We start from the raw sequence: 26,132 nt of genomic DNA, 5'->3' as shown, positions 1-26,132 counted from the left end.
ATTATAATTTATCATTATAATTTTTTAAAAAATAATTCTATCATATATTATTATTTAAAATTGTAACAAGGTGGCTATATATTTATCAGCATTCGAAAGAAACAATTATAATTATTTTATTATAATTCATTCAGGTTTCCCATATGTTTCATCTCGTTATCAGTTTATTCTGGAAGATAGGTCTCAGAAGTCGCGTTTCAATCTAATTTCGCGTCAATTATCGCGAGGAACCGGAGACACGCGATAAATTCGCAGATCGTCTGCTTCTGATCAGTGCAGATGCTACTCCCTATCGTGACTTCCCATGTGTTCCCCAAGTGCTAGGGTCCCGAAGGCATCACCCTTCCCGTCGGAGCCACATAAGTTGACCAATCGACCACTTCTCTCTCTCTCTCTCTCTCGCTCCCCTCTCGATCCTCTCGAACGGCTCCCTAGTCGGAGACTTCGTCTGGCGTCTGGCGGCAGTTCGGAACGAGACGCCGACACGACGTACGACATAGTATTTTCGTCCCGGACTTTTCGGGCTCCGAAACGCGAGAGTCGTCTCTCTCGCAGCGCAAATATATTTCTATGACACATATCATATTAGTTGTCACAAGGGGGTTGAAATTCGCGATTGCCGAAGTGGCGAACATTTCTCGGAGAACGTGTGCAGCCGGCTGCTGCTGGTGAAGTATATAGTATGTAGAGGTGCGTGCAAAACGGGTATCCTTTCGATCGACCTTCAGACCGGGTTTTTAGCTGGTCCAGGGTGCCCCAGCTCGATCAGGTCGATGCATAATCCAAGAAGAAAATTCGTTGATCGTGATCCACGCGAGTGAATTCTCGATCTTCGCGAGGAGTGAATAAATCTCGTGCGGGCCACTCGGGACTATCCAGGATATATTCAAGGGAGATCCTTCGGAGTTCCCTTTCCACAAATACATACACGCGCACAGCCTTCGTTCTTTCCATTCAAGGCGCGTCGCATTCATCCGGCAGCAGCCGGTACCACACATACACACAAACACAAACACACTCGTGTATACATCTAAGACGTAGACACGATCCGGAGAAGAAAGCGCGTCCGGTAAGTCTTGCCACGCATCGCTTTTCCGTTCTTAACATCCGGCTCCCATCCGGATAGGAGAAAAGCGATACATCGTCGATGCGCTCCTCCCGTGGACCACCGGCCGGAAGATAAGGGGATTCGAGAGAAGAGACGATTCGACGAGGATGACGTGACGCGTCGTTTCCGACCCGGAGAGGAATGCCGGCGCGGATTCCTCCGATTTCGGGATAGTCGCCGGGATGCGTTTCAACGGCTGGCGAACCACCAGGCTGCCCTGACAGATCTGACACGGCAGATCTCTCGTTCTCCGGTTCTTTTCTCTCGTAAGTAAAGGAACGAGTGGAGAAGGCCGTGAATATACAGAGAACAAACAGTATCCTTGAAAGAATGCAAATATGCTTTGATTCGAGTATATTTTATCCTTATAATAGCGCCAAATAGAAATAATTTTGGATAAAGGATAATTTATCCTTAAAACAAAGTGCAAAATATTCTTGGTTCAAGCTGAAATTTACTTATAAATATTGCAAGGACAAGTGACAAGTGAGCATTAGATATAAGCGATACTTTCAAGTATATATTAATAATTCTTAGTTCAAATGTGATTAAGTTTATTTTTATCATATGCGATTTTTAAAACAAGAATATATCTTAAGGATAAAATATACTTTTCACAAACTTATTTATTGTTAAGGCAAATGAAAATTTGTGATTACAAAGAGCATTCTATGCTTAAATCAATCAAATAGCGTTCAAGAATAAAAATATACTTGAATCAAGGATTCCTTTTTTTCTGTGCATCCAGATCGATTCGATTTATCGAAGTGGTATACCGTTGGAATCGACTAACTATCGCAGTTTCTTTCTTCTGCTTCTTTTCTGTCTTTTTTCCTCCTTTTTCCTCTTTGCGACCGCACACAAAAAGTGCTCTCTCGGTGTAGCTAACAGCATCTCTTCGCGGTCACTTGAAACTTGAGAGCCCATGGGAATATTATCTTTTCATGTACTTGTTACCAAGTTTTCTCGACCCGCGATATATTTTCCGGGAGCGCGTTTTTCTCGGATCTTTTTCTCTCGCGCAGTCGGAAAAATTTAAAAAGAATTAAGAAGTTTTTAAAGTGTGAGACAGGCAATAAGAGCCAAATCGCGGATGACAGTGCGTTATCTCAATGAAACTAAATTTTTTCGTTAGAATTAGTATGGAATTAAATCTCTTGTAGAGATTATTCCAATTATAAATCTTGGCCGTGACCAAGTAAAATTTAGTTTCGTTGGGATAACGCACTGTCATCCGCGATTTGGCTCTTATTGCCTGTCTTACACTTTAAAAATTTATATTTTTATTACAGAGCCTTGTTAAACTCTTAAGAATTGAGAAGATTTCAGGAAGAGAGAAGTACATCGATAAAATACGAAAGTGTTTTTTTCATAAATTATGATGCACTAACTTGAGTAGGAAAATTGTCGAGACACTTTCTAATCATTATATTTCAGTGCAAAAAATAAAAAACTGTATATATATAGTATATATTTATATACAGGGTGTCCTGCAATAGGGATAATTCGACTATGTGTAAAATTGTTTGAAATTACATAATACAAATTATTACTAATTATTCCTCTAAATTTATTCAAAACTAATTCAGAATTAATGTTGAATTAATTTAAAATTAATTCTCTCTCTCTGAGAAAAAATTCAGAATGAGTTATATTTCTTAAAATAAAATTCTAATTAAAATTACAAGTATTAAATTATAATATAATAATAATAAATCGAGGCTTTTTTGGACGAGCAAATATAGGATGTAAAAAATTTTTAATCGAGTATTTATTTACAAAATTTTGTTCTATATCTGCTCGTCCAAAAAAGCCTCAATTTATTATTATTATTATATATTAATTCGTACGAGCTATAAACTATTACATTATTTTATATTAAATTATAATTTTATCGTGCAAAAATATCTATGAACGTGCATGTACATATACAGACAGAGCTCTTTGAGCTCTGTAAAAGTTTGATATGTATGAGAAGACTTATTATGTCATTTAGCTTAGAAATAGAGCTTGGCTTACCGCCATTGATTAAAAGCGCAGGAAGTTTTCGAACAAGTTTGAAGTAAACGCGACCAACTTAAATGCGGTCTAAGACGACTGCGAGAGACGGGAATTACTTAAAGCGCTCGACTTTTATTCGCTCTCGAGGAGGAAGAATTTACCCGGTCAGACCGGTAGCCATGAAATTGACGAAATTCTCCGTGATGCAATTAAGTATCGATCGTTCCCCGACGATTTCCAAGTGACTGCCGAACGAAGGAATTACCGTTAAAGCCGATCGTGACCTCGATTTATCCTTGGCGGATTCTGCGTGTTGATGGTTTCGCGCATATTTCCGTGATAAACATATATATAAATATTTATATATATATATACGCGTGCCTAAGTGATCCACTATATTTCGTCGGATATCAGAAGCGCGATATAAATAAAGAGATAAGACACAAATTCTCTTGGTGCACCGCCCATATTGTCACATTTTCATTCTTATTATTGAGATTCGTCAATCTGGAACGAAATAATAAACTAATCAGAATTTATTTGAAACAAATATTTAACAAATATTTAATAATCAATATATTTAAAATATTTGACAAATATATATATATATATATTTGTCAAATAGTCATCGTCGTGGTATAATAATACTATATTACAATATTATATATATATTATTATTATTATATTATTACTATATAATTATATTATATATATAATAATAATAATAATATATATAATATTGTAATATAGTATTATTATATCACGACGATGAGTCTTATTTACTTAATTTAAAAGAGAAATTACGCGCGGCGAAATGACCGGTCGTTTTTCGCGCGTTCCCTCTTTATTTGTTTCGCTCGCGGTAAAAAACCGACAGTCCTCGATGCAACCGATGTGCATAAGATTTTGTGGATCGCACGCTACATATAATGATGAAAGTGCGTGAAAGCCCGGGGAAAGAGCGATAAATGTATGCGCGGTCGCTCGCGCTCGCTCGCGATTGTACGCTTTAACGACCCAATTCGGCCGATTTCATTTGACACGAATCGAGCGGGGGATTCAATTTCCGTTATCGATAATAATATATGGGACACGCGATATAGAAATGGTATATACGGGATAAATTGGCGTGTATGCGACACACGTGTAATCGGCAACAGATTTTACATAACGTGGCCTCGAGATTTCTTTAATGAGAGCAAACTATTCGTTCGTCACAGTTTTTTTAATTCTTATTATTGATATTGGTCAATCTGGAACGAAATAATACACTAATCAGAATTTATTTTAAATAAATATTTAACAAATATTAAATAATCAATATATTTAAAATATTTGACAAATAAGAATAAAAAATACATAGTGTATGGAATAACTTTCTTTTAGGATTATATTTATATTATATATAATATAAATATAATATATATATATATTTATATTTATATATATAATTATATTTTACTGATAATTATATATTTTCATATCTCTGACACAATTTGGTGCAAAAATCATTATTTATTCTACCTCTCTTTTAATTTCGAAATAAAAGCTGGGTCAACTCTTCATAAATCTTAATTAAAATTAAAATCGAAAACAGGATCCTATGAAATATTTACACTCGTGCAATTTTGATTAGCTTCATTATAATCAGATGTCGTTTAAAAAATTTTCGCGTCACTTTAAATTCGCCGCAAGCAATCTTGATCAGATCGCGTCGTCGTATCCACATATAATCAGACGTAATTTGTTTCGCTACTTCTAATAAGACGTTGAGTAATTAATTCGCGAAGTCGAGTAATTAATTCAACAGTTCGAAGGACAAGCGCGCCAGATTGCCATTCTTATGTGCGAATTGTATAATATTCGCGCCAGACACGGACAAAGGAAACAGGTTACAGATTGATAACAACGCAAGAACAATATGACTCTTATAATATACACATTATGCCGCAAGTTACACAGATATTATCTCCTTCGAGGGAATTATATTATATACCGCTTTTGATGTAAGCGCCGATGTAACACTTGTTGTAATCATTCATTGTCAACGTGGCGCGTGGATGTCACGGATGTGTCATCAACGAAGACGTCAAACTTTTAAATTGGCAAAATTATCGGAGAAAGTTGCGACGAGTACACATATACGAAACGCAAGAAATATCTCTTTTTCTTGCACGAAACATTGATATATCTATATGTATGTATATAGTAGGTCGTCTTCCATTGTACAAGTAAACAAGTTTATCGATCACTTTTAACCGTGAAAATCAGTCTCGCGTATGCAAATTCCCGTTACAGCAATATCCTTAGAATATTTCGTGCCAAAACACGGATTTTTCAATAAAAATGTCGTGGAATAATGTATTTTTTTGATAATAAATTGCGTCTTTTATTCGCGAACTTTTATGCATATAGCGCGATATCAATCTACTCTTTAATTAGCAGTCGGAGTATTTATTATGATCAGGGATGTGCAAAATGAATGTTCAAACCCATTTAAAATAGCAAATAATATTTTCAAATATCTAATAATATTTATATATATTTAAATTTTTATTTCTTTATTAAATTTTATACACTTTTTATAAATTTTTATAAGTTTTTTTTATAAACTCTTTAAACTTTCATAAACTTTATATATTTCTAATATAAACAAAAAACAAAAAAAGTATATAAATGTATTTACATGTATAGAATTATAAAAAATGTTGATTATAAGAAAATACTGATAGTTTACAAAAAATGCATTTGAAACCATATTTACAAATGCAAATGTAAAATAGGTTTCGCAAACATGTATTTGAAATTCAAATTTATATTTCTATACTTTAAGTGCTTTTATTTCATTCAAATAATGCACATCCCTGATTATGATGTATGCGATATTATTGAAGATGACTGTCATCTTTGAAATTCGCGAAGGCTAACTAGATCTCTTTGGAATTCGCTTGAAAACCTCGCGATTACAATCGCGAAGACTATAATTATCGCGTCTTCTCGATCATGTATAGAGGCGAGAGATTGATGAACGATCGGTAAGTCGCGATTATACGTATATTCGTCTGTCGAGAAAGAGTATTGAAAAGCCAATATGTGAGATCCGACTGGACCCCCCCACTATTTTCCTCTCGATAACGGTTGTGCGGATCCAGGTATCGCAACCTGGCATCCCCGATAAAGTCGGTCGTAGCGCAGCAGGCGCTACATCATTAACGTTGCACGTTGCCTCGACGATGATGTCCTTCACGGACAGCCTCTGAAGCGCGATATAAATGGACTTTTTAGAGAAAATCGTGGATGAAAAAAAACCGCTCGCGAAAATAAGTATGGAATTAACGACAAATTAGTCAAGTATCCTTGATTGTATATCATCAGCTTGTAATTGACGGTAAGTAGTTTAGCGCGTCGTAGAGAGGTTGTAAAGCAATGTTTTATCGCACGCATATCTATGGTTAAGGAGAAATTTAACACGGAAAATGAGATTTTTTTTTTATATAATGGAGAGGGGATATTGTGCGTGACCGTAAAAAAGATTCAAATTGATACTATTCAGAAATTTAATTAAAATCATGATTTTTATTTTGTTACGCGATAATTAGGTGTTAATTAGTTTTTTCGCCATGTACTTGGCGCGCGTAATCTTTCTTTCGAGAAAATGTTATATATTTTACTTTTACTGATATTAATTCAAATGTTGAAAATATTTTTTAACGTCAAATATATATTACAAATTAATGCGAATAGTATAGAAATATTATATTGATTTGTTTCAACATTAAAATTATTTGCACTGATATTGTTTTGGAAAATGATATTAGATATTTCGCGATTTTTTTAAGATTTCATTTGTTGTTAATTAGATTTACTCGTTTATTTAGTTTATTTATAATTCATGTATTTAACGCTCGTTTATATGCTAAATCGAGTTTCTGAAGTTTACAAGTATTTTCTCTGCGATTTTCTTCGATGAATTACATAATCTTAGTAGAGTATACATTTTCAATAACATTACATCATTTCACACTGATTAATAAGATCTTTACTGCATAAGAGTTTAATCACTTTCACAATTTTTAATTTTATAATTGCTCCCATTTTTTTTGCTTCTCTTTCTTTTTTTATGATAGATTAAAAATTTTGTTTATTACATAATATATAAAAGAGAACTCTTTATTCCATAAAACTAAGAAAAAAGTTTATATCAAAATTTCTTAGAAAATGACACGTAATAAAATATTTTGTAAATGCCATGTGTAAAAATCCTTCGGATCAGAAATTTCAATTTTAAACAAATGCTCTTAAAAATATTTATTTGTGCAAATAAATAAGAAAAACAAATTTTATTTTCAATTTAATAAACTATGTAATTTAATAAAATTTTCAAGATACGTATCCTTATTATGTTTCTTTTTACTTTTCGACGGAAATATCGATTTTTGATTAATTTGTTTCACTTTTAAAAAGATCATTAGCCTAAAAAAAATGTAATTTTTTTAAAAAACAGACGATATTATCGAAATGTAAATCTAATGGAAAAATGCAGTCTCTACTAAATATTTATTAATAGATATATCAATATTTTGAATCTTTTCACAATTAGGGATTAAAGTCCAAGAAAACCAAATAGTATATATTTATGTACATTTTTTTTTACTTTTCGACAGAAATGTCGATTTTTAATGAATTCGTTTACCTTTTAAAAAGATCATTGGCCTAAAAAAAAATTTAATTTTTTAAAACCAATAATAATTTTTTTAAAAAGCAAACGACATTAATGTGAATCTAATGGAAAGCTGCTCTACTAAATATTTATTAATAGATATCAATTGTAAAAAATCAATTCTTCAATTAGGGATTACCTTTTAAAAAGATCATTAGCCTAAAAAAATTTAATTTTTTAAAACTAATAATTTTTTTAAAAAGCAAACGACATTAATGTGAATCTAATGGAAAGCTGCTCTACTAAATATTTATTAATAGATATGAATTGTAAAAAATCAATTCTTCAATTAGGGATTAAAGTCCAAGAAAACCAGATAGTATATACATATACTATATTTATGTACATTTAAATAAAAGTATTTGCATGGGTGTGAAAGTAGCATTCTTGGCGGGAAAGGACACGGCTGCGTCGACAGAGACTCGAAACACTTAGCACGCAGCATTGTGTGACGGAATATAAGTATAGGAAAGAAGTGTGATTCGCGTCTCGTGTTTCGATCGTCCGAGGTCTTTCGTCGCGGACGATCGTTCGGATAAAAGCTCAAGTGGCACCCATGCGTCGAATCGGAGATTGCATCGGCACGAGAGAAGGATCGTGTGTGCAGTTATCCGTCGACGAGATGATGACGTGCGTGCGGCCAGCAATTTAAAGCTGCCACTCGCTTCCTGCGGTGGAGGGAACAACGGCCCCGTTTCGACAATCATTGCGGTGCCGTTAAGTATTTACGTGTAACCCCGGCCTAATTGCCGCGGCGTAAATGCGAAAAATCACTCGCTAAACTGTGCACTTATGCGCGAACACGTCGCGCTCGCGGAAGACAGAGGAAAAGAAGGGAAATGAGCAATTTTTAAGGACTAATCTTACGAAAGCGTGATCAAGGGTTGTTCAAGGGGTGATCAATGTACATAAAATATATAATAAATATTATTTATTTATATTAATAAATATATATTTATTGATATATTATAAATATTATTTATTTATATTATTTATATTAATATATAATAAATATTATTTATTTTTATATTATTTATATTAATATATAATAAATTATTATTTTTATATTATAGATATAATAATTATATATATTATATATATATATATATATATTTATATATAATATTATATATATTTATGTTGTATTATATAATATATTATATTATATAACATTATATATATTTGTATTATATTATATAATATATTATATATTATATAATATTATATATCTTATAATTTATATATATTATCAATAAATTTATACGTATATATTCTATTATATATAAATTATAAAAAAAGTCTGACATACGAAATTAATTTTATATGAAATACTGTTGAATGAATTTACTGAAACATTATTAGGTTTGAAAAAATATGTTTTGTTTGATCCAGAAAAATTCCATCTCATAATTTATCGCATGACATACTAGATATTCTGAATTGAGAAGTGAAGGAGTTAATCCGAATATACAAGTCTGCCGAATTGTCCGCGATAAAATATGAAAAAAAAAAAAAAGCGAACGAGATTCGCAAATGCGATCCCATCTCGACAGAGAAATCTCGAGCGTCGAGCAACTATGAGTGACGCAACAGATTCTGCGAGACTCGTTCGGTCCGAATAACTTGACGTATCGCTCGCGTAAACTTGACGAGCGTCGTAACTGTACGCGGCATAAGTGATACATAAATTTGCATGGGAATTAACTCTGGCTCGAGCTTTTACGGTGTTACCGCTTCAATTTCCGCGCGACGTCACGCACTGTGGGAGATGATGTGTTTCCTCGAGAGAAGACCACCTCGCCGTCTGGATGATTTAGCGATGATCGTTTACGACATGTAACGCAACTATGTGTCGCATGAATAAAATCAATCGCAAAAGTTTCGAGAGAAGTCAAATGGGAAATTTTAAGTCGCAAATCGCATTATGGAGATTTTTTTCTTACAACACAGTAATCTTATAATGGTTATAAAATATTTGATACGGATATGTTTCGGAATAAAATGAGAAGTGCAAGATTTCTCGAAAGATAAAACTAATTTGGTGGCACACATTTTCTGCCATTGTTCCGTTATTTAATTTACTCGGGACCGGAGATTGAGATCTTAAATTGATTTAATTCAAGAGAGGATACTTTTTCGAGTTGTAATGATTTTCTTGTAAAGTGATTACGGAGTTCAAATAATTGTTAGGATTCTTGGAAAAATTTACACATGTGTGTGCGAGATTATTAATTCGAATATTAAAATCACAATTAAATATCTAATTTAGCGAATCATTATACAATGCTGCTCAATAAATAATTTATTACAACCTTGTTAGTATTTTATCACAGAAACTTTACAAACTTTTTTATAATAACTTTTATTTGAGGATTAAAACTCTCTTTGAACAATATATATTTAATTTTGAACCTTTCTAGTGCACATAAACTATAGGATAATAAATGATTAAAAGAAATCCTTTTTACACAATTTTAACCACAATTTTCTCAAAATACTGATTTGTGTGAAACCGCAATCGTATTAAACATAAAAGAAAACGCGCGAGAAATGATTATTATGAAACCTTCTGAGGTTTTCTTAATTGTGCCATTAAAATTAATATTTGATTCCTCTCTGATGTTTACACCGATATTGCGTGCATTCACATCTTTTCAAAAAATACATGAATATTCTTGCTATTCGCTCTCCGAAGATGTCCATTATCTCCTTCTCGCGAAGAGCATGAATATGCAATAGCGAAACATTTTTAAAAATTTCACACAAGTCGCAAATTGCGGCATAAAACGCAAAACCTCTTCTCTGCATAATACGGAGCAATCGTTCTGTTTTCATTTGCATAATAATTCTCTTCAAAAAAAAAAAAAAATCACGCCGCAATAACTATTCCCGTTTACTATCCTCGAATGTTATTAATCACTCGATTCTATCATTACGGCAGCTTCGGAGGAATCATTATCGGTCATAACAACTCGGGGCCGAGTAACGTTTACGTTTATGTGATGACGCTCGCGCGCATAATTACGTTTCGCGGGAGAGATGAGTCGCGTTTGAGAATTAATCGCCGCGTTTAGTTATCCGTCTCGCATCTGACGATGTTACACACCCGTCATTATACGGCCATAATGCGTCGCATGTGTGCAGTGTTTGGTAAATCAAATTATATGGATGATCATCTAGAAATGAAATTTTCACGCCATCTAATCTTTATATAGATAATAAAAATATGTATTATTTATTATCTGCATCTTAGAAAAATCTTATCTTTACTAACAATAAATTATGTGGAATAATGTTCAGATAATTTGGGTTAGAGTTATATAATACATAAAGTTATAGAATATATAAAACACATAAAAATACTCAATACATAGAATTAGAGTTATAGAATGCATAGGATATATAAAAATACTCGAGTAGTAGAACAAGCTGTAAGCGATATAAACTTATAAATAAAAATATAAATATCTGTTTATATTCCTTTTATAATTTACATCTTTTTATAACTGTGTTTGCATAAGCGGTCTTAAAAAAATATATTTTCTGGAAATTATATCTAAATAAATCGCCATATAATTTTATCTTTTAGATATATTTGAAACAAAATCATCTTCATCTTATATATTTTTTATTTTTTAGTTTTTATCTAGATACATTTAAAACAAAATCATCATCATCTTATCTAAGATGAATTTGCATATGTTCATTTCATCTTTGTCTAACTAATTAGGCAGTTATATAATTTGATCTTTTATCTGGATATATTTAAAACAAAATCATCTTCATCTTATATATTTTTTATTTTTTATTTTTTATCTAGATATACTTAAAACAAAATCATCATCATCTTATCTAAGATGAATTTACATATTTTCATCTCATCTTTGTCTAACTAATTAGGCAATTATATAATTTGATTTTTTATCTAGATATATTTAAAACAAAATCATCTTCATCTTACACTGTAAAAAAATATGTAATATATTACACAAAAATATGTAAAATTACATAAATAATAAGTGTAAAATTACACAACAAATAATAGAAATGTTTACCTTTTCATTATTTATCATGTAATTTTACATTTATTATTTATGTAATTTTACATATTTTTAATGTAATTTTACAAATTTTTTTTACAGTGTATATATTTTTTATTTTTTATTTTTTATCTAGATATACTTAAAACAAAATCATCATCATCTTATCTAAGATGAATTTACACATTTTCATCTCATCTTTGTCTAGCTAATTTTCCAATGATCTAAACACAACACCGATGATGTGTGTAAAACGCATCAGGCGGAGCAACACCCAGGCAGCCTCTCGAATCGAGAGAGTTCACGCCGCGAGTTTGCGATACGCACGCACACGCGTCAATTGCAATGGGTCGTGGTATCTCGTTGTTGCATACCACAGCTCTTACTTTGTATCTCGCTCTCGAAATCGAGCGAGGATCGGCGCGAGACGAGACCGGGTGAAATCGCTTGCGCCTCATCTCCCGAACACCCGAGATCTCTACATTCCCTTCCCTTCTCTCTCTCTCTCTCTCTCTTGTTCTCCTCAATTAGGGTTAATTAGCACGCGTAAGCGAGAAATCGCAATTGGAGCAGGCGAGCGTGTACGAAGTAACAGCAGCGGTAGCTTCTCGTTCCTCCTCTTTCTTTCTGTCTTTCTCTTTCTCTCCGCTCGACTTTCCACAAAATCGCTGGATCTTCGCTGGACTGCCTCTCATTATTCTTTCTTTCTTTCTCTCGCGCAAGCATTGGAACCGGTCTAATTTCGATGAGTTCAACTCTCCGAGACTGTATATACAGTATACGAAAGAATGGGCGACTCTCGACGCGTAAAGTAGCGTAAAAAAATAATGTAACAAAAATTGTGAACAAGATTATTATGATGTTACGAAAAAAATCTCTTCTTTTTTTGGTGGAACATAAATATAGATTATTCATGAAAAATGTGTCACTTCCGGAAGTAGGCATGTGAATTAAATTCTAATTTGTAAGCGGTGTTGTGATTTTGAAATTAGGTAGTTAAAGATGAAATTAAAATATGTAAATTTATCTTAAATAAGATGGAGATGATTTTGTTTTGCATACATCTAGATAAAAGGTAAAATTGTGACGATTCATCTAGATATCTAATATTATTTTTAAGACTGCTTAGGTAAACAGTTGTGAAAGAATTTAAATTACAAAAGCGATATAAAAATATATTCATATTTTTATTTATAAGTATTTATCGCTTACATTTTTATTACTTAACTAATAATACTAACCCAAATTATCTGAACATTATTCTAGATAATTGAGCAAAGGTAACACTTTTTAAGATGCAGATATAAATAATATATATTTTTATTCCATATATTATATCTATATAAAGAGATAAGATGATGCCGAAGAATTTCATTTAGATGTTCGTCTATATAATTTTATTTCGATAACACGTATATTAATGACAAGTAACTGTCAACGCTCGTACTTTGAATCACTTTCATTCATCATATTTTTATTTATAAGTATTTATCGCTTACATTTTTACTACTTAACTAATAATACTAACCCAAATTATCTGAACATTATTCTAGATAATTGAACAAAGGTAACACTCTTTTTAAGATTTAGATATAAATAATATATATTTTTATTCCATATATTATATCTATATAAAGAGATAAGATGATGCCGAAGAATTTCATTTAGATGTTCGTCTATATAATTTTATTTCGATAACACGTATATTAACGACAAGTAATTGTCAACGCTCGTACTTTGAATCACTTTCATTCATCCAGTAAGTGAATATAAAATCGAAGCATATATACGAGGCTCGTCGAAAGTATGTCGCAGGGGATTATTATCGAGTCGCCTCGATACGTCGTGATACTCTAAAGCCCCGCCATCATCATCAGCAGCGCAGTTACTGTCAATTTAAATAATATAGCGACGAGATGTTTCTCGCCCGCGCTGGATAAGCTCCTTTAACGCTTCTCTTTGTTGAATAACGTCTTTCTTTCTCTATGCCGCGACGAAAGAAGAAATTGCGGAGGCGCAGCGGCGTTATGCAAGACGCGGAATGCAGATGCAACTCGTGCTCGCGCGATGAGCCTTTAATACCGAGATTAGTGTCTATCGCGACATTATTATAGGTGATATTATTGGAGAAAGGGTGTCAGAGAGAGGCATTGTATTATCGTTTATATGAAAGTGTCCAAAATGAAAATTTACGTCCACGGATAATATCGATTTCAAAACTTCTTTTAAGCAAATGGACTTTCATTTTTCAAGCGAGCGAAGAATTTGGATATCACAAAATCCCTCGAAATGTATGTTATTTTTTGCACTTTTCGGAGTCGGATATAACATTCGTCATTTTTTATATTATTTCTTAAAAAAAACATGTATATTTAATATAAATATATTATTTATATATATAAATATAATTTTAAATAAATATATATATATATATATATTTTTATACCTAAATATATTTTATGCTTTTTAATGTGACAAGTATATTGAATTAAAAAAAAAAATGAACATTCAGAAATGTATTAAAACAACTCACGACAAAAGAGATAAGAGCAAAGACAGTGAAAAAATTGGGATATAAATGAATATCGAATGCTTAAGTTATGTTTCTATAGGCTTGTAATGTGCAACTTAATCAAGCGAATCGAGCTCGTATATCGAACTCCGATAAAGCGCAACGCTTAATGTCAGCTGATTTATGTCAGTCTTGATACCTTCACTTTACATCCGGAATATAGCAAAGATTTCGCGAGAGTTGCGCGAGTAATTAAAATTTGAATGATTCTATAGCATGAAGATCAATTTTTCTCCATCTTTCTCTCTCGCATAATCCGGCTGGCTATATCATCATCAGCTGTGACTCAGCTGCCGTATCTCGCAACATTGACGAATAATTTATTGTCGATTGACGTAAGCGGATAGAGGTGTATCGGGGGATTTTATTGTGCAAAGGCGCTTACACGCGCGGGATAAGCGCAGCTGCTGCCTTTTTTTTTTTTTTTTTTTTTTTTTTTGCGAGAAAGGCGAGAGATTGGCGGGAATGCGTCTTTCGATCGACAGCCTCGGAATGCAATTACGATCGCGACAAAGATGCACATATATTTATGTATTCGGCGACGCGTCGCGATTACATCGGCGCAATTAAGTACGAAAAAATGAATTTTCTAGTAGAATCTTGGGTTTATCGGTGATCTTGAGTGATTTAGCGGATATAGCTAGCCTTATCATGCGTTAGTAATGTGGCTGATTCGATGGAGAAGAGGATAATTAAACATTTATTTTTCGCACTTAACGTAAGTGTGTCGCATCATTGAATCCTTGAGTCAGATAACATTTATTTTTTATATCAAGTTTATTCATAAATTTATATATTAGTTTCTTAAAAAAAGATATATATATATATATATATATTTAATATAAATATATTATTTATATAAATATAATTTTAAATAAATATATATTGAATTAGAAAAAAATGAACATATACATATAACTGCATTTTCAACATTGAGATATATTTATTTTAATCAAAAATTATAATTATATAATTATGTTCTTGACAATTTATGTATATGTATTTTTTTAGCATATGCATTTTTTCAAAAAAATAGTTTTATTTAAAAATGTAATTAATTGAAAATGAGAAAACAAGAAGGAGAAGCAATCTTTTCAGTTAAGGAAAGTGTCTCTCTCAACATGTTATTGTCTCGTACACATATATATCTGACGATACACTACCTCGTCTGTTCAGTCTCATTTCGTGTTTACATACGATGTTTTCATGCTCGATGTCTCGGTAACAAGGTTTCACGTCTAACTCGGAACGCGTGGTAAGAATACAAAACTCCAAGCTTCTTCAATACTTTACGTTCCCGAAATCCTCTAGTCTCATAAAATAGTTCAATCAAACTAAATGTCAAACGCATAAATTATTTAAATCGAACAAGATTTTAATTTCAATATTAAATATTAAAATTAATTATCGCGATTTATACTGATCGAAAAATATTGTTTTTATTTCTTTTCGCAAAAAGATAAAAGCCAGGGTGTATTATTGAAATAAGAAACAAGTAATAATATTTTAATAAATTTGATAAAAGGCTGTTAAGAGAGCAGTAAATATAAAAAATAATAATATTTTGTCAAAAAATTTCCTTGACTCAAATTAGCTGAAAAGCGACATTTATCTGTCTTTTTTCATTAAATAGAAATACCAGGACGTAGCGAGTCGAGCTCCGTATGGCCACAGTTTTTCGGCTTATTAACCTCCTTTCTCTCAATCTTGTTAAGTAAGTAGTGTGTCTCTCGTAATTTCGGCGTCGCTCGAAAATTCCAACATCGATTCTAAATAAATGTCTATCCGAAGTGCGTGTTTAATTCCGCCTCTAAACCCGTTTCAGGTCATCTTCGGACTAACATTAACCCGATCTAACATTAACTCATTATTTGTTACATTATAACGCGTTATTACTTCATTATTTCACAATTTTCTGGATTCGTAATTTGAAAAATTACGTGTAATTTAAAGGTTAATTTATACCACCAAGGAAACGTTGCACTTTATGATTTTTAAGTGGGATAAAAATAAATGCCACAAGGAATGTGTTATCTTTCTATTATGTAATTGAATTTTTTATCAGTAAATATCTATATATTTTATGACTATATATAATTTATATATTATATTATATATATGTTTCATATATTTTATATTATTTTAATTTAACGACGAGACCAAAATGGCAGATAGAATTCTTCCCCACGCAATTAACAACAGAGAGTCTCATCTGAAACATTTTTGACCAATCCCAAAATTGCTAACTAAAAAAAATTGAAACGCGGAAGAAAACTTTAATGAAAAAAAGAAATAAATGTAAATAAAAAATTCCCTTTCAAGCGAGAGAGAGAGAGAGAGCCGGGATTGCTAATTACGAACGGAACGATAAGAACCCGAGTTTGAATTAAACGAGACGGCATTATGTGCCGCACTTTTGCGGCGCGATTGCGCAGTTACATGCGCCAGTTTATCGGATTACTTTGCACATGTGTGGATTAAATAGCTCCACGTTAATTAGCGATCCTCTCGATCGCTTAACTTGGTTAGTTAGAACCTAGGCCAGGTCGTGTGAGAATCATGTTCTACGAAAGTAGCGCACAAATCTGGAGCTTTTATATATTCGGGATTTAATCGCCCGGTGCAATTACGCTTGCGATAGGATCGAGTTATTGTGCGAGTGAATGGAACGCTTCATCGCGAGATTACGGTATCTCGAGGAACGTATCTTCTCCCTTTGATCTAAACAATATATATATATATAATGTATAAATTCTCGAGTTACGAAAAGATTCGAAAGGATTAATAATGATGTTCCCTTAGATACATGTCGTAAGATCTGCGTTAGATATAAACTCTCTCTTTTTATTAATTAATAGTTTCTAATAACAAAGTGTCGGCGCACGCCTAAATATGTATTATCATTTATAAAGTGATACTAATTATATTGTTATCTATTTATTAAAAATTATGATAATTTTATATATCACTATAATTATGTAAGTACTTTGGCAGGCGGAAAGAGAGAAAGATTACAAGATATCTTTCAGTTACTTAACTTTAATCTCTTTAATACATTTATCTAATATTCTTATTTTTGTTTTCTTCTCAATGAAGGAAATATCATAATAACAATTATAATATAATTTTTATAATGATGAGTTATATTAATATTATAAAAGAAATGTGTGACAGTATTATATATACGTTTTATATTTTAGAAAAGAGAGGACATTGCAATTTACTTAAATATGTTGATCCATATTTATAATTACAATTCCAATGTTCTAAAATAAATATCACAACATATCGTTATATTTCAATTTTATATAAAATCAAATTGAATACTTAAAACGTCGCTAGTGGTATTTAAAATAGGAACGATATATTAAATTCGACCCAAACTAGCCAAGAAAATTTTTATTTTATTTCCACAATTTAAAAGGTATTAATTTTTAACTTCAACTAGTTATTTTCGACCTTAAACTTATTAACTTTTTCCCAAGTTAAATTTTTTTATCTCTGAATACTATATTATTGTTTTTTTATAAGTTATAAACGTATTATTTTAAAATTAAAACATTATTAATTTTTGTTTTTTTATCATCAATTGTAATTAATGACCAAAAAATATATTTCTATATAAAAATCAAAATTTCTTTATTTGTTATCATATGTTTGAAAAGAATTAACAAACAAAATTCGAATTTAATATAAATAATGTTAAAAAAAAGTGAACTTTTGATTTAACTCGAGTTAATTTAATCTTAACTTTAATTGAGTTAATTTTACAAGCAACTAACTCCAACTTAACTTAGTCTGAAAATATCATTAACTTCCCCAACCCTGCACAAATCCGAGGAACAAATGGCAAAACGTGCCTGGCAAAGTCTTTGTGGAAAATCCTAGGTCGAGCCTGATCCTGAAAGTCGCCATCATCGCTTAGGTCGAGGTAAGAGAGGAAAGAGGGAGGGTAGGAGGTCTCCCGAGGTGGTCAGGAAGGGAGGAGGTTAGATGGAGCGAGGTGCAAAAGATGAAAAACAGTTTGCCATCAGCATAACCGGTTCCACGTATCTCCGAACTGGTATCGCTTTCTCTCTCTCTCTCTCTCTCATTCTTCCGCTGCTTGGCTGATCCGGCCCCAACGGGGTTTCGCCCGACAGGGTCGCTCGCTTTGCTGATGATAGTCGGGTTCTGGCTACCGGTGACGGGTGTCCTTATACAGTTAAGGACGTTATCTCGTCTCCTGCCCCAAATTCTTTCTTCCCGTAGATAAACGAATCCGCGAACAAATCTCTCTCTTACCCTGCTTCGTCGAAAATAATGATCCTCCGATGTCGAAAAATCCTCGTGATGATTCAATAACAGTAGGAATATTTACATGGAATTTTTAGTTAATAATCTCTCGCTCTATGTATCTATTATAGAAATTGATTGAAAACCTTTTATTTATTCGCGACTCTTTTCTCTTCCTGATGAAATATTGCACAAGTATATGAATCTGAACACCTTCGTTGAAATTACTCGCATGAAATCTTATCTACAAGATAAAGATAGAAATATTTTTCCAATTCCAAGAGATTACATCTCCTGACAAGATATTATATCTTATAAAAAATAAAAATTGCCGATACCAGTTAATTTTGTTCCACTTCAATCATTGCAGACCCGGCTGTCAGATCGTGGAGAACACAGTGGAACGAGACCCAGGGATTAGTTTGAACGGTCCGACGTAGGTGACCAAGTTTCCTGGTCTCGAAGTCAGCGGGATGACGACGCTGCAGAGCTGCGGCGGCGGCTCTTCAAGGTGCGCGAGACGCGCCTTCGTCCTCGTGTTCGCCTGGGGCCTGTTGATGATCGCGGCGGTGCAGTTCCGCCACCTGGAGAACAGGACGCTGCGCCAAGATGGCGGTCCCACGGGCGAGGAGAGTAACCTGGAGGTCGACGGCACCGGTGGCGAACGTGGTGGAATCGCCTCGGCGAACCTGGGTCTGTCCCGATACCTCCTGCAGAGGCAGTCCCTTAGTGGAGATCTCTCCAACTTGCTGACAACCCTGAAGAATCAGCTGGAAGCGTCGACGAGCAGCCCGCTCGAGCTGGAACCGCTGTTGGACAAACGACCCATCAAGTCCGAGCAGCAGCAGATCGAGGAGATCGCCGAGAAGATACCCAGCTTGCCGCTGAGCGATTGGCTCAAGAACAGCAAACTGACGAAGCGGGGCAACGACAGCTGCGCGCGGTATCCGCATATCTACGATCTGGACTTCAACAATTTTTACTGGCAGACGCTGCGAACTAATAACGGCACGTTCCAATTCTTCGGCGCGTTCTACGATAATCGTAGATTATCGAAAATCGGACCGGCGGTGAGGATCGTCGGCATGATCGATCGTATCGAGCCTACCGTCAAGACCTACTGTCAGTTGTGGTACGAAGGCGAGAACGAGCCTAGGATCGTCGAGACCCTCGAGTACAAATACATCTGGTATCCCAAGTGGGGCAATTACAAGCAGGGTATCTATCAACCGTATGTGATAGCGTGCAGAGTACCGCCGCAGGCATCCGGCAAACCACCGTCCTCCGTTTCCTTAGTCGAGAAGCGTTGCGACACGGCCACCAATCATCTCCGGGTGATCTACAACAAGCCCGAGCGCAAGAAGGACTTTGCCGTGTGCGTGAAGGGCCTGGACTTTTTGCACGAGGATCTTTCGGTACGGCTGATCGAGTGGATCGAGCTAATCAGTCTCCTGGGCGCCGACAAGATCTACTTCTACGAGCTGCAGGTGCACCCGAACGTGACCAAGGTGCTGCAGCACTATCAGCGCCTCGGGATGGTGCACGTGACCCCGTTGACCTTGCCGGGCGGTCAACCGAACGTGCCCGCCTTCCAGCACATGTACCTCACGAAAAAGACCAATCACAAGCGGCAGAACGAGCTGATACCCTACAACGACTGTCTCTACAAGCACATGTACGAGTACGAGTACATCGCCCTGCTGGACGTCGACGAGGTCATCATGCCCGTGAAGGACGCGACCTGGCAGGAACTGATGCGCCGGGTGCTGCCCAAGGCTTTGAAGATACGGAACGAGACCCGCGCCTCGTACAACGTGAGGAACGTGTACTTCCTCGACGACCTACTGCACTCTCACGGTTACTTCAAGGACATACCCAAGTGAGTGAGGTTTCTACTTTCACGCCGCCGTTAATCGAAGGCGGATGGTTTGCGTGTCTCCATTTTTTTCTTATTTCGGATTGATCCAAAAGATTCGCGCGCTCCCGAAGAAGCAAATTGAGATATTGATTCTTCTAAAGATATATATGGTACATTTTTACGTGTACGTACACGCATCAAAAGCTACAGAAGTATAATAAAAATATAGAAAAGAATACCTACTTGTGCAATAATTTAATTAATTGTACAAATTTATCGAGTTTGAAATTTAAAAAATGTTTTTTTTTTCTAATTTATAATAAAAATAGATATTTGAAAAAATATTTTTTATCTTTATTTAAATTAAAATATGTAAGGCATCTATTAAAAACATATAATAAGCAAATAAAATATAAATATTTATCTAGTTTTCGAATCGATGTTTCTTGAAATAAAATATTTAAGAATGGAAAATTATATCGATGTTCGAAATTATATCGATGCATTTTTATATTATTAGAGAAGAGAGAAAATGTAGCAAGATCTCTTGAAAATATCACATATTTAGTCTTCTTCAAGTCCTGCATTTTGTCAGAGCTAAGTGGAATACAGTTCTGTTTCATTTATTCATCGTGCTTGTAATTTGTGTAGCTTATTTATAGGTGTTTACATGTATCCTAAATTAGCATGTCGAGTTTTTGAAATTTCAAAGTCTTTTTGTGGTAATTTTTTGGCGAATTACATCATCCAATTAATGGTGAGCATTTCTTATAGTATTATTCTTTATTTATTTATTATAATATTTATTAATTATTTGATATAATCTTCTGAAATCTGTCTTATCTTTTTCAATTTTTATTTTTATTTTTTTATGATTTGATTAAGGAAATTAACTTAGAATGTTCCATCTAGTTTTGCATTAATATCGATATAATTTTACATTCTTAAATATTTTATTTCAAGAAACATCGATTCGAAAACTAGATAAATATTTATACTTTATTTGCTTATATTTTTTTAATAGATGCCTTACATATTTTAATTTAAATAAAGATAAAAAATATTTTTTCAAATATCTATTTTTATTATAAATTAGAAAAAAAATGTTTTTTTTTATTTCAAACTCGATAAATTTGTACAATTAATTAAATCATTGCACGAGTAGGTATTCTTTTCTATATTTTGATTATATTTCTGTAGCTTTTCAATTTGCTTAAAACAGAAAAACAGAGTATCAAAAAAATATTATTAAAACTGTAATACTACAGGGGATAGTCTTTCTCGAATAAAATGTTTAATAAATATATTTGAAGTTTCAGCTAGAGATCCCCAAACAAAATAGTACATCGACCCTTGTATCATTTTCTCTGTTACATCGCACTTTGTCCTCGTTTTTTTCCGGAGTATTTATTTTCGTCAAAAATTGCGCTTTGAAATTTTTATATTGACATTAAAGCTATATATATATTTTCTACTAATATCAAATATTTAGCAAGAAATGTTCAAAACATCACAGAAAAAACAGTATCCTTGAAAGAATGCAAATATGCCTTGATTCAAGTATATTTTATCCTTATAATAGCGCCAAATATAAATAATTTTGGATAAAGGATAATTTATCCTTAAAACAAAGTGCAAAATATTCTTGGTTGAAGCTGAAATTTACTTATAAATATTGCAAGGACAAGTGAGCATCGAATATAAGCGATATAATTCTTAATTCAAATGTGACTAAGTTTGTTTTTACTATATAATGATTTTTAAAACAAGAATATATTTTAAGGATAAAATATACTTCACACAAACTTATTTATTATTAAGACAAATGAAAAGAGCATTCTGTGCTTAAATCAATCAAATAGCGTTCAAGAATAATAAAAATATACTTGAATCAAGGATTCCTTTTTCTCTGTGATCCGTTGATCTCTCCCTATACACGCGATCGATTTGATACAGTCTGCGTGAACCTTTCCAAGGATAATCGGAGTCCTTGGCGAGAGAAACTCGCCCTGATACGAGAATCCTCTCTCGTACACAGAAAAAAAAGGAATCCTTGATTCAAGTATATTTTTATTCTTGAACGCTATTTGATTGATTTAAGCATAGAATGCTCTTTGTAATCACAAATTTTCATTTGCCTCAATAATAAATAAATTTGTGTAAAGTATATTTTATCCTTAAGATATATTCTTGTTTTAAAAATCGCATATGGTAAAAACAAACTTAGTCACATTTGAACTAAGAATTATTATATATACTTGAAAGTACCGCTTATATCCGATGCACACTTGTCACTCATCCTTGCAATATTTATAAGTAAATTTCAGCTTCAACCAAGAATATTTTGCACTTTGTTTTAAGGATAAATTATCCTTTATCCAAAATTATTTCTATTTGGCGCTATTATAAAGATAAAATATACTCGAATCAAGGTATATTTGCATTCTCTCAAGAATACTGTTTTTTTCTGTGTAGGTACATGCACATGCTGCAGCACGTGTACCGCTCGAAGAACTTCACCAAGCCGAACCAGTACATCAAGTGCTTCCACAATCCGGAACGGGTGGTGACTCTGCACAACCACTTCCCGCTGGCCTGCCTTGGCGCCGGCTGTACCAGCTACCCCATCGAGACCGAGGACGCGCAGTTGCAGCACTATCGCGCCGATTGCGTGCGCTCGTTGAAGAAGACCTGCGTGGAGTATCGGGAGAACAGCGTGATTGACACGACGATATGGCGTTACAGGGACAAACTGGTCGCGAGGGTCACCGACACCCTGAAGACGCTCGGCTTCTTCGGTCCGAGATAGCGATCGGCGGGGGATCGATCTTCCCTTTTTTTCTCTTCTTTCACTTTCCTACGAAGTTTCGATCGGTCTCCGTGAAAGGGAGGTTCGTGTCTGGCTCGTGCTGGAACGAGGCGAGGAAATTAATCAGAGCGGGAGGTAATTGCCGGCGAGGCTTGATCGCGATTTAATCGAGGAGATAATCGAGATCGGTGTAATCGTTCAAGTGGACGCGTCTCTTAAAGCGACGGCGTGTAATTCGCGTCTTGATGTTCGTATATATATATATATATATATATAAGAGGATCTTTCTCTCGATCGCGCGAAAAGCGTACGTATTTTATATTCGGAACGACAAGATACGCGAGCCTTATCAAAGGCGTGGAAGATGACGTCGAGATTGGAGCGATCATTCACTCCAGTCAATTCGAAACTCGTTACTCGTTGGCTGAGGTATATAATAGAATACCGAGATTGAGTTACGGCTTTTTGCGGAAGTTGACGGATCTAATCCAAAACCTGCGTCGAGGACGAAATACGTACAAGACGATATTCGCTCGATTTTATTGAGAGTTTCATCGACGCTGCTGGTTTTTTCGGGTATTCCGTTAAACTAATAAGCCAAGTTATCTTCAAGTCTCGAGTGTAATTCCGGCTCGATTTGTATCGAGCAAAATTTTCGCTCCACGCGACGAGCCGATTACACGTTTGACGAGAAAACTGCACAGTATTCCTTTTTTCTCCTTTTTTTTGTGTAAATAACTCCTTCTAAGTCTGCTTCCTATGCTCAATATATAATACGAAGTCTGCAAAGATTCGATTGATAGCCATAGCGAACAGCTGTAACGGATCGGTAAACGTATGTACACATATGTGACTTTAGATTTTGATAATACGGTCAAAAGGGACGTGGACTCGAGAAGTTATGCTCTCTTTGATAAGGAGTATAAATAAAAATTTATATTAAAAAATATATATATATATATATAAAATATATTTTATTATATATTATGTTACATTGTTCTCTCATTTGGTTATATATTACGTAAATGCAATGTGTTTACATATATATATAATTTTTTGTTTATTGATTTTTCGTTATTGAAAAGTGTGTATCGTCATACCGTTCCGACGACTGAAACGCTACGAGGTGTAAACACGCTCGTATTAATTAAGGCTACTGTTAATGAGTTTCCGCAGCCGCGAAGCGATCTATTTTTCGTAAATAGACGCAGGAAATTGTCCGAATTATGTTACTGTAAGCGTGAAATAAAGAAATAAATTGTATGAGTGTGGAAAGCGTGAAGAAAGAAATAAGACGTAGAAAAAAAGAATAAAGCTATATCAGATAAAGCTATATTAGATAAAAAATACAATAATCGCTGATTGACATACAATTATATGTTATTTAATTGTACGAGCATGATAAGCGTGAAAAAATAAGAGAGATATGACACGATAACAGAAAGCGAAAGATAATGAAGCTACATTAGATGCAAAAAATAATACAACAGCCGCTGATCACATAAGGTTATATATGTGTTAGTATAAAATTTTATTCTGTGGCATGTTACGATATTTTTGAAAATATGTTTCTTTATTTTTGGAGTGGATTTTTGATGTTGTTGGAATGTTCGAAATATTCGTGATACTCTTGCGCATTTTCTTCAACGAAATATTTCGAATAAGATTGAGCCTTTTACTGACCGCTTCGCGATTTCGGAAAACCTCTTCCTTTACCTTATGGTAAACCTCGATCGCTTTCTGCGCGAATGCGAGAATCGATCGCGTTTTACGACCCGACGCGTAAAGCGTCGCTCGTAAAAGCAAGAAGGCGATTCACGTTGCACCATGAGATGCGATATCGATATAAAGGGGACCATTGTAGATAAGAGTCAATAAGAGAGTCGTAACAGAATCGGCGCACATTTTCGCCTACACGCCGAAATAAAATCGTACTGTATTGTTCTCTTTCCGAACCGAATGTGTGTATTTACGCCGCCTTTTCCGAAGCGAAAAGTGAACGGTGTCTTTCAATTTGACATGTATTCCGATGTTCGATTATAAATCTGAAGATTAGATGTAATATTATAGCGCGATAATGTTGGCCAGAAAAATGATCGAGCACGACTGTAAGATCGAAATAAAATCCAAGAGAATTATAATCGACTTATGTGTATGTCGAAAGAGAGCTGTTCTCCAAATTTCGAGATAATCAGACTGAATTTCTCGCGTGAACAATATCTGTGCGCCGTTTTACGAAACTCTCTCACTTGCTGTAATAATTCTTTGTACATATGTCTCCGAAATACGAAAGTTGATCAATGAATGCAAGAAGAGTAATATAAACACCCATTTTCCGTACATCTCTCCTAGGCATCCTATGAATGATTATGCGCGATTCTCTTCGATGTTTATTGTAACAACCAATCATTTATCCAAAAATCTTATAAAAAAAAAATGATCGAGCAATTTTGATGTAGAAAGATAAAATATTTAATGTTAATCTTCAACATCGCTTCTTCAGGAATTTGTAGGATGGGTGTTCACAGGATTTTTTCCAGGATGGGGCATAATTAAATTTTATTTCTTAATTTTTTTAAATTTTCTTTTTTATATTAAATATGCAAATTCCAGTGTTTATTCGAGCAATTTTGATCTAGAAAGATAAAATATTTAATGTTAATCTTCAACATCGCTTCTTCAGGAATTTGTAGGATGGGTGTTCACAGGATTTTTTCCAGGATGGGGCATAATTAAATTTTATTTCTTA

The 26,132-nt window shown here is 33.8% G+C and overlaps 1 protein-coding gene across 5 annotated transcripts in view; it reads left to right on the top strand.

The window, feature by feature from the left end:
• Window positions 1–25,688, top strand: part of LOC114931381 (uncharacterized) — a 59,909-nt gene extending 34,221 nt beyond the window's left edge. For 2 of the 5 annotated variants that reach the window (XM_029303363.2, XM_029303362.2), the window contains exons 2-3: window positions 19,087–20,595; window positions 23,050–25,688. In XM_029303363.2, the coding sequence (XP_029159196.1) occupies window positions 19,190–20,595; window positions 23,050–23,383 (1,740 nt within the window). In that variant the 5' untranslated portion in view covers window positions 19,087–19,189 and the 3' untranslated portion in view covers window positions 23,384–25,688. Of the gene's footprint in view, window positions 1–443; window positions 1,375–15,617; window positions 15,697–19,086; window positions 20,596–22,099; window positions 22,188–23,049 lie in introns of those variants that run through there. The other 3 variants (XM_085488076.1, XM_029303361.2, XM_029303364.2) reach the window with 3 other exon arrangements.
• Window positions 25,689–26,132: the final 444 nt, after the last annotated feature.

Source organism: Nylanderia fulva, unplaced genomic scaffold (genome assembly GCF_048542155.1).
Source record: "Nylanderia fulva isolate GAGA-0341 unplaced genomic scaffold, ASM4854215v1 Scaffold1, whole genome shotgun sequence".
NCBI lineage: Eukaryota > Metazoa > Arthropoda > Insecta > Hymenoptera > Formicidae > Nylanderia > Nylanderia fulva.
This window is presented reverse-complemented; position numbering and strand designations above follow the sequence as displayed.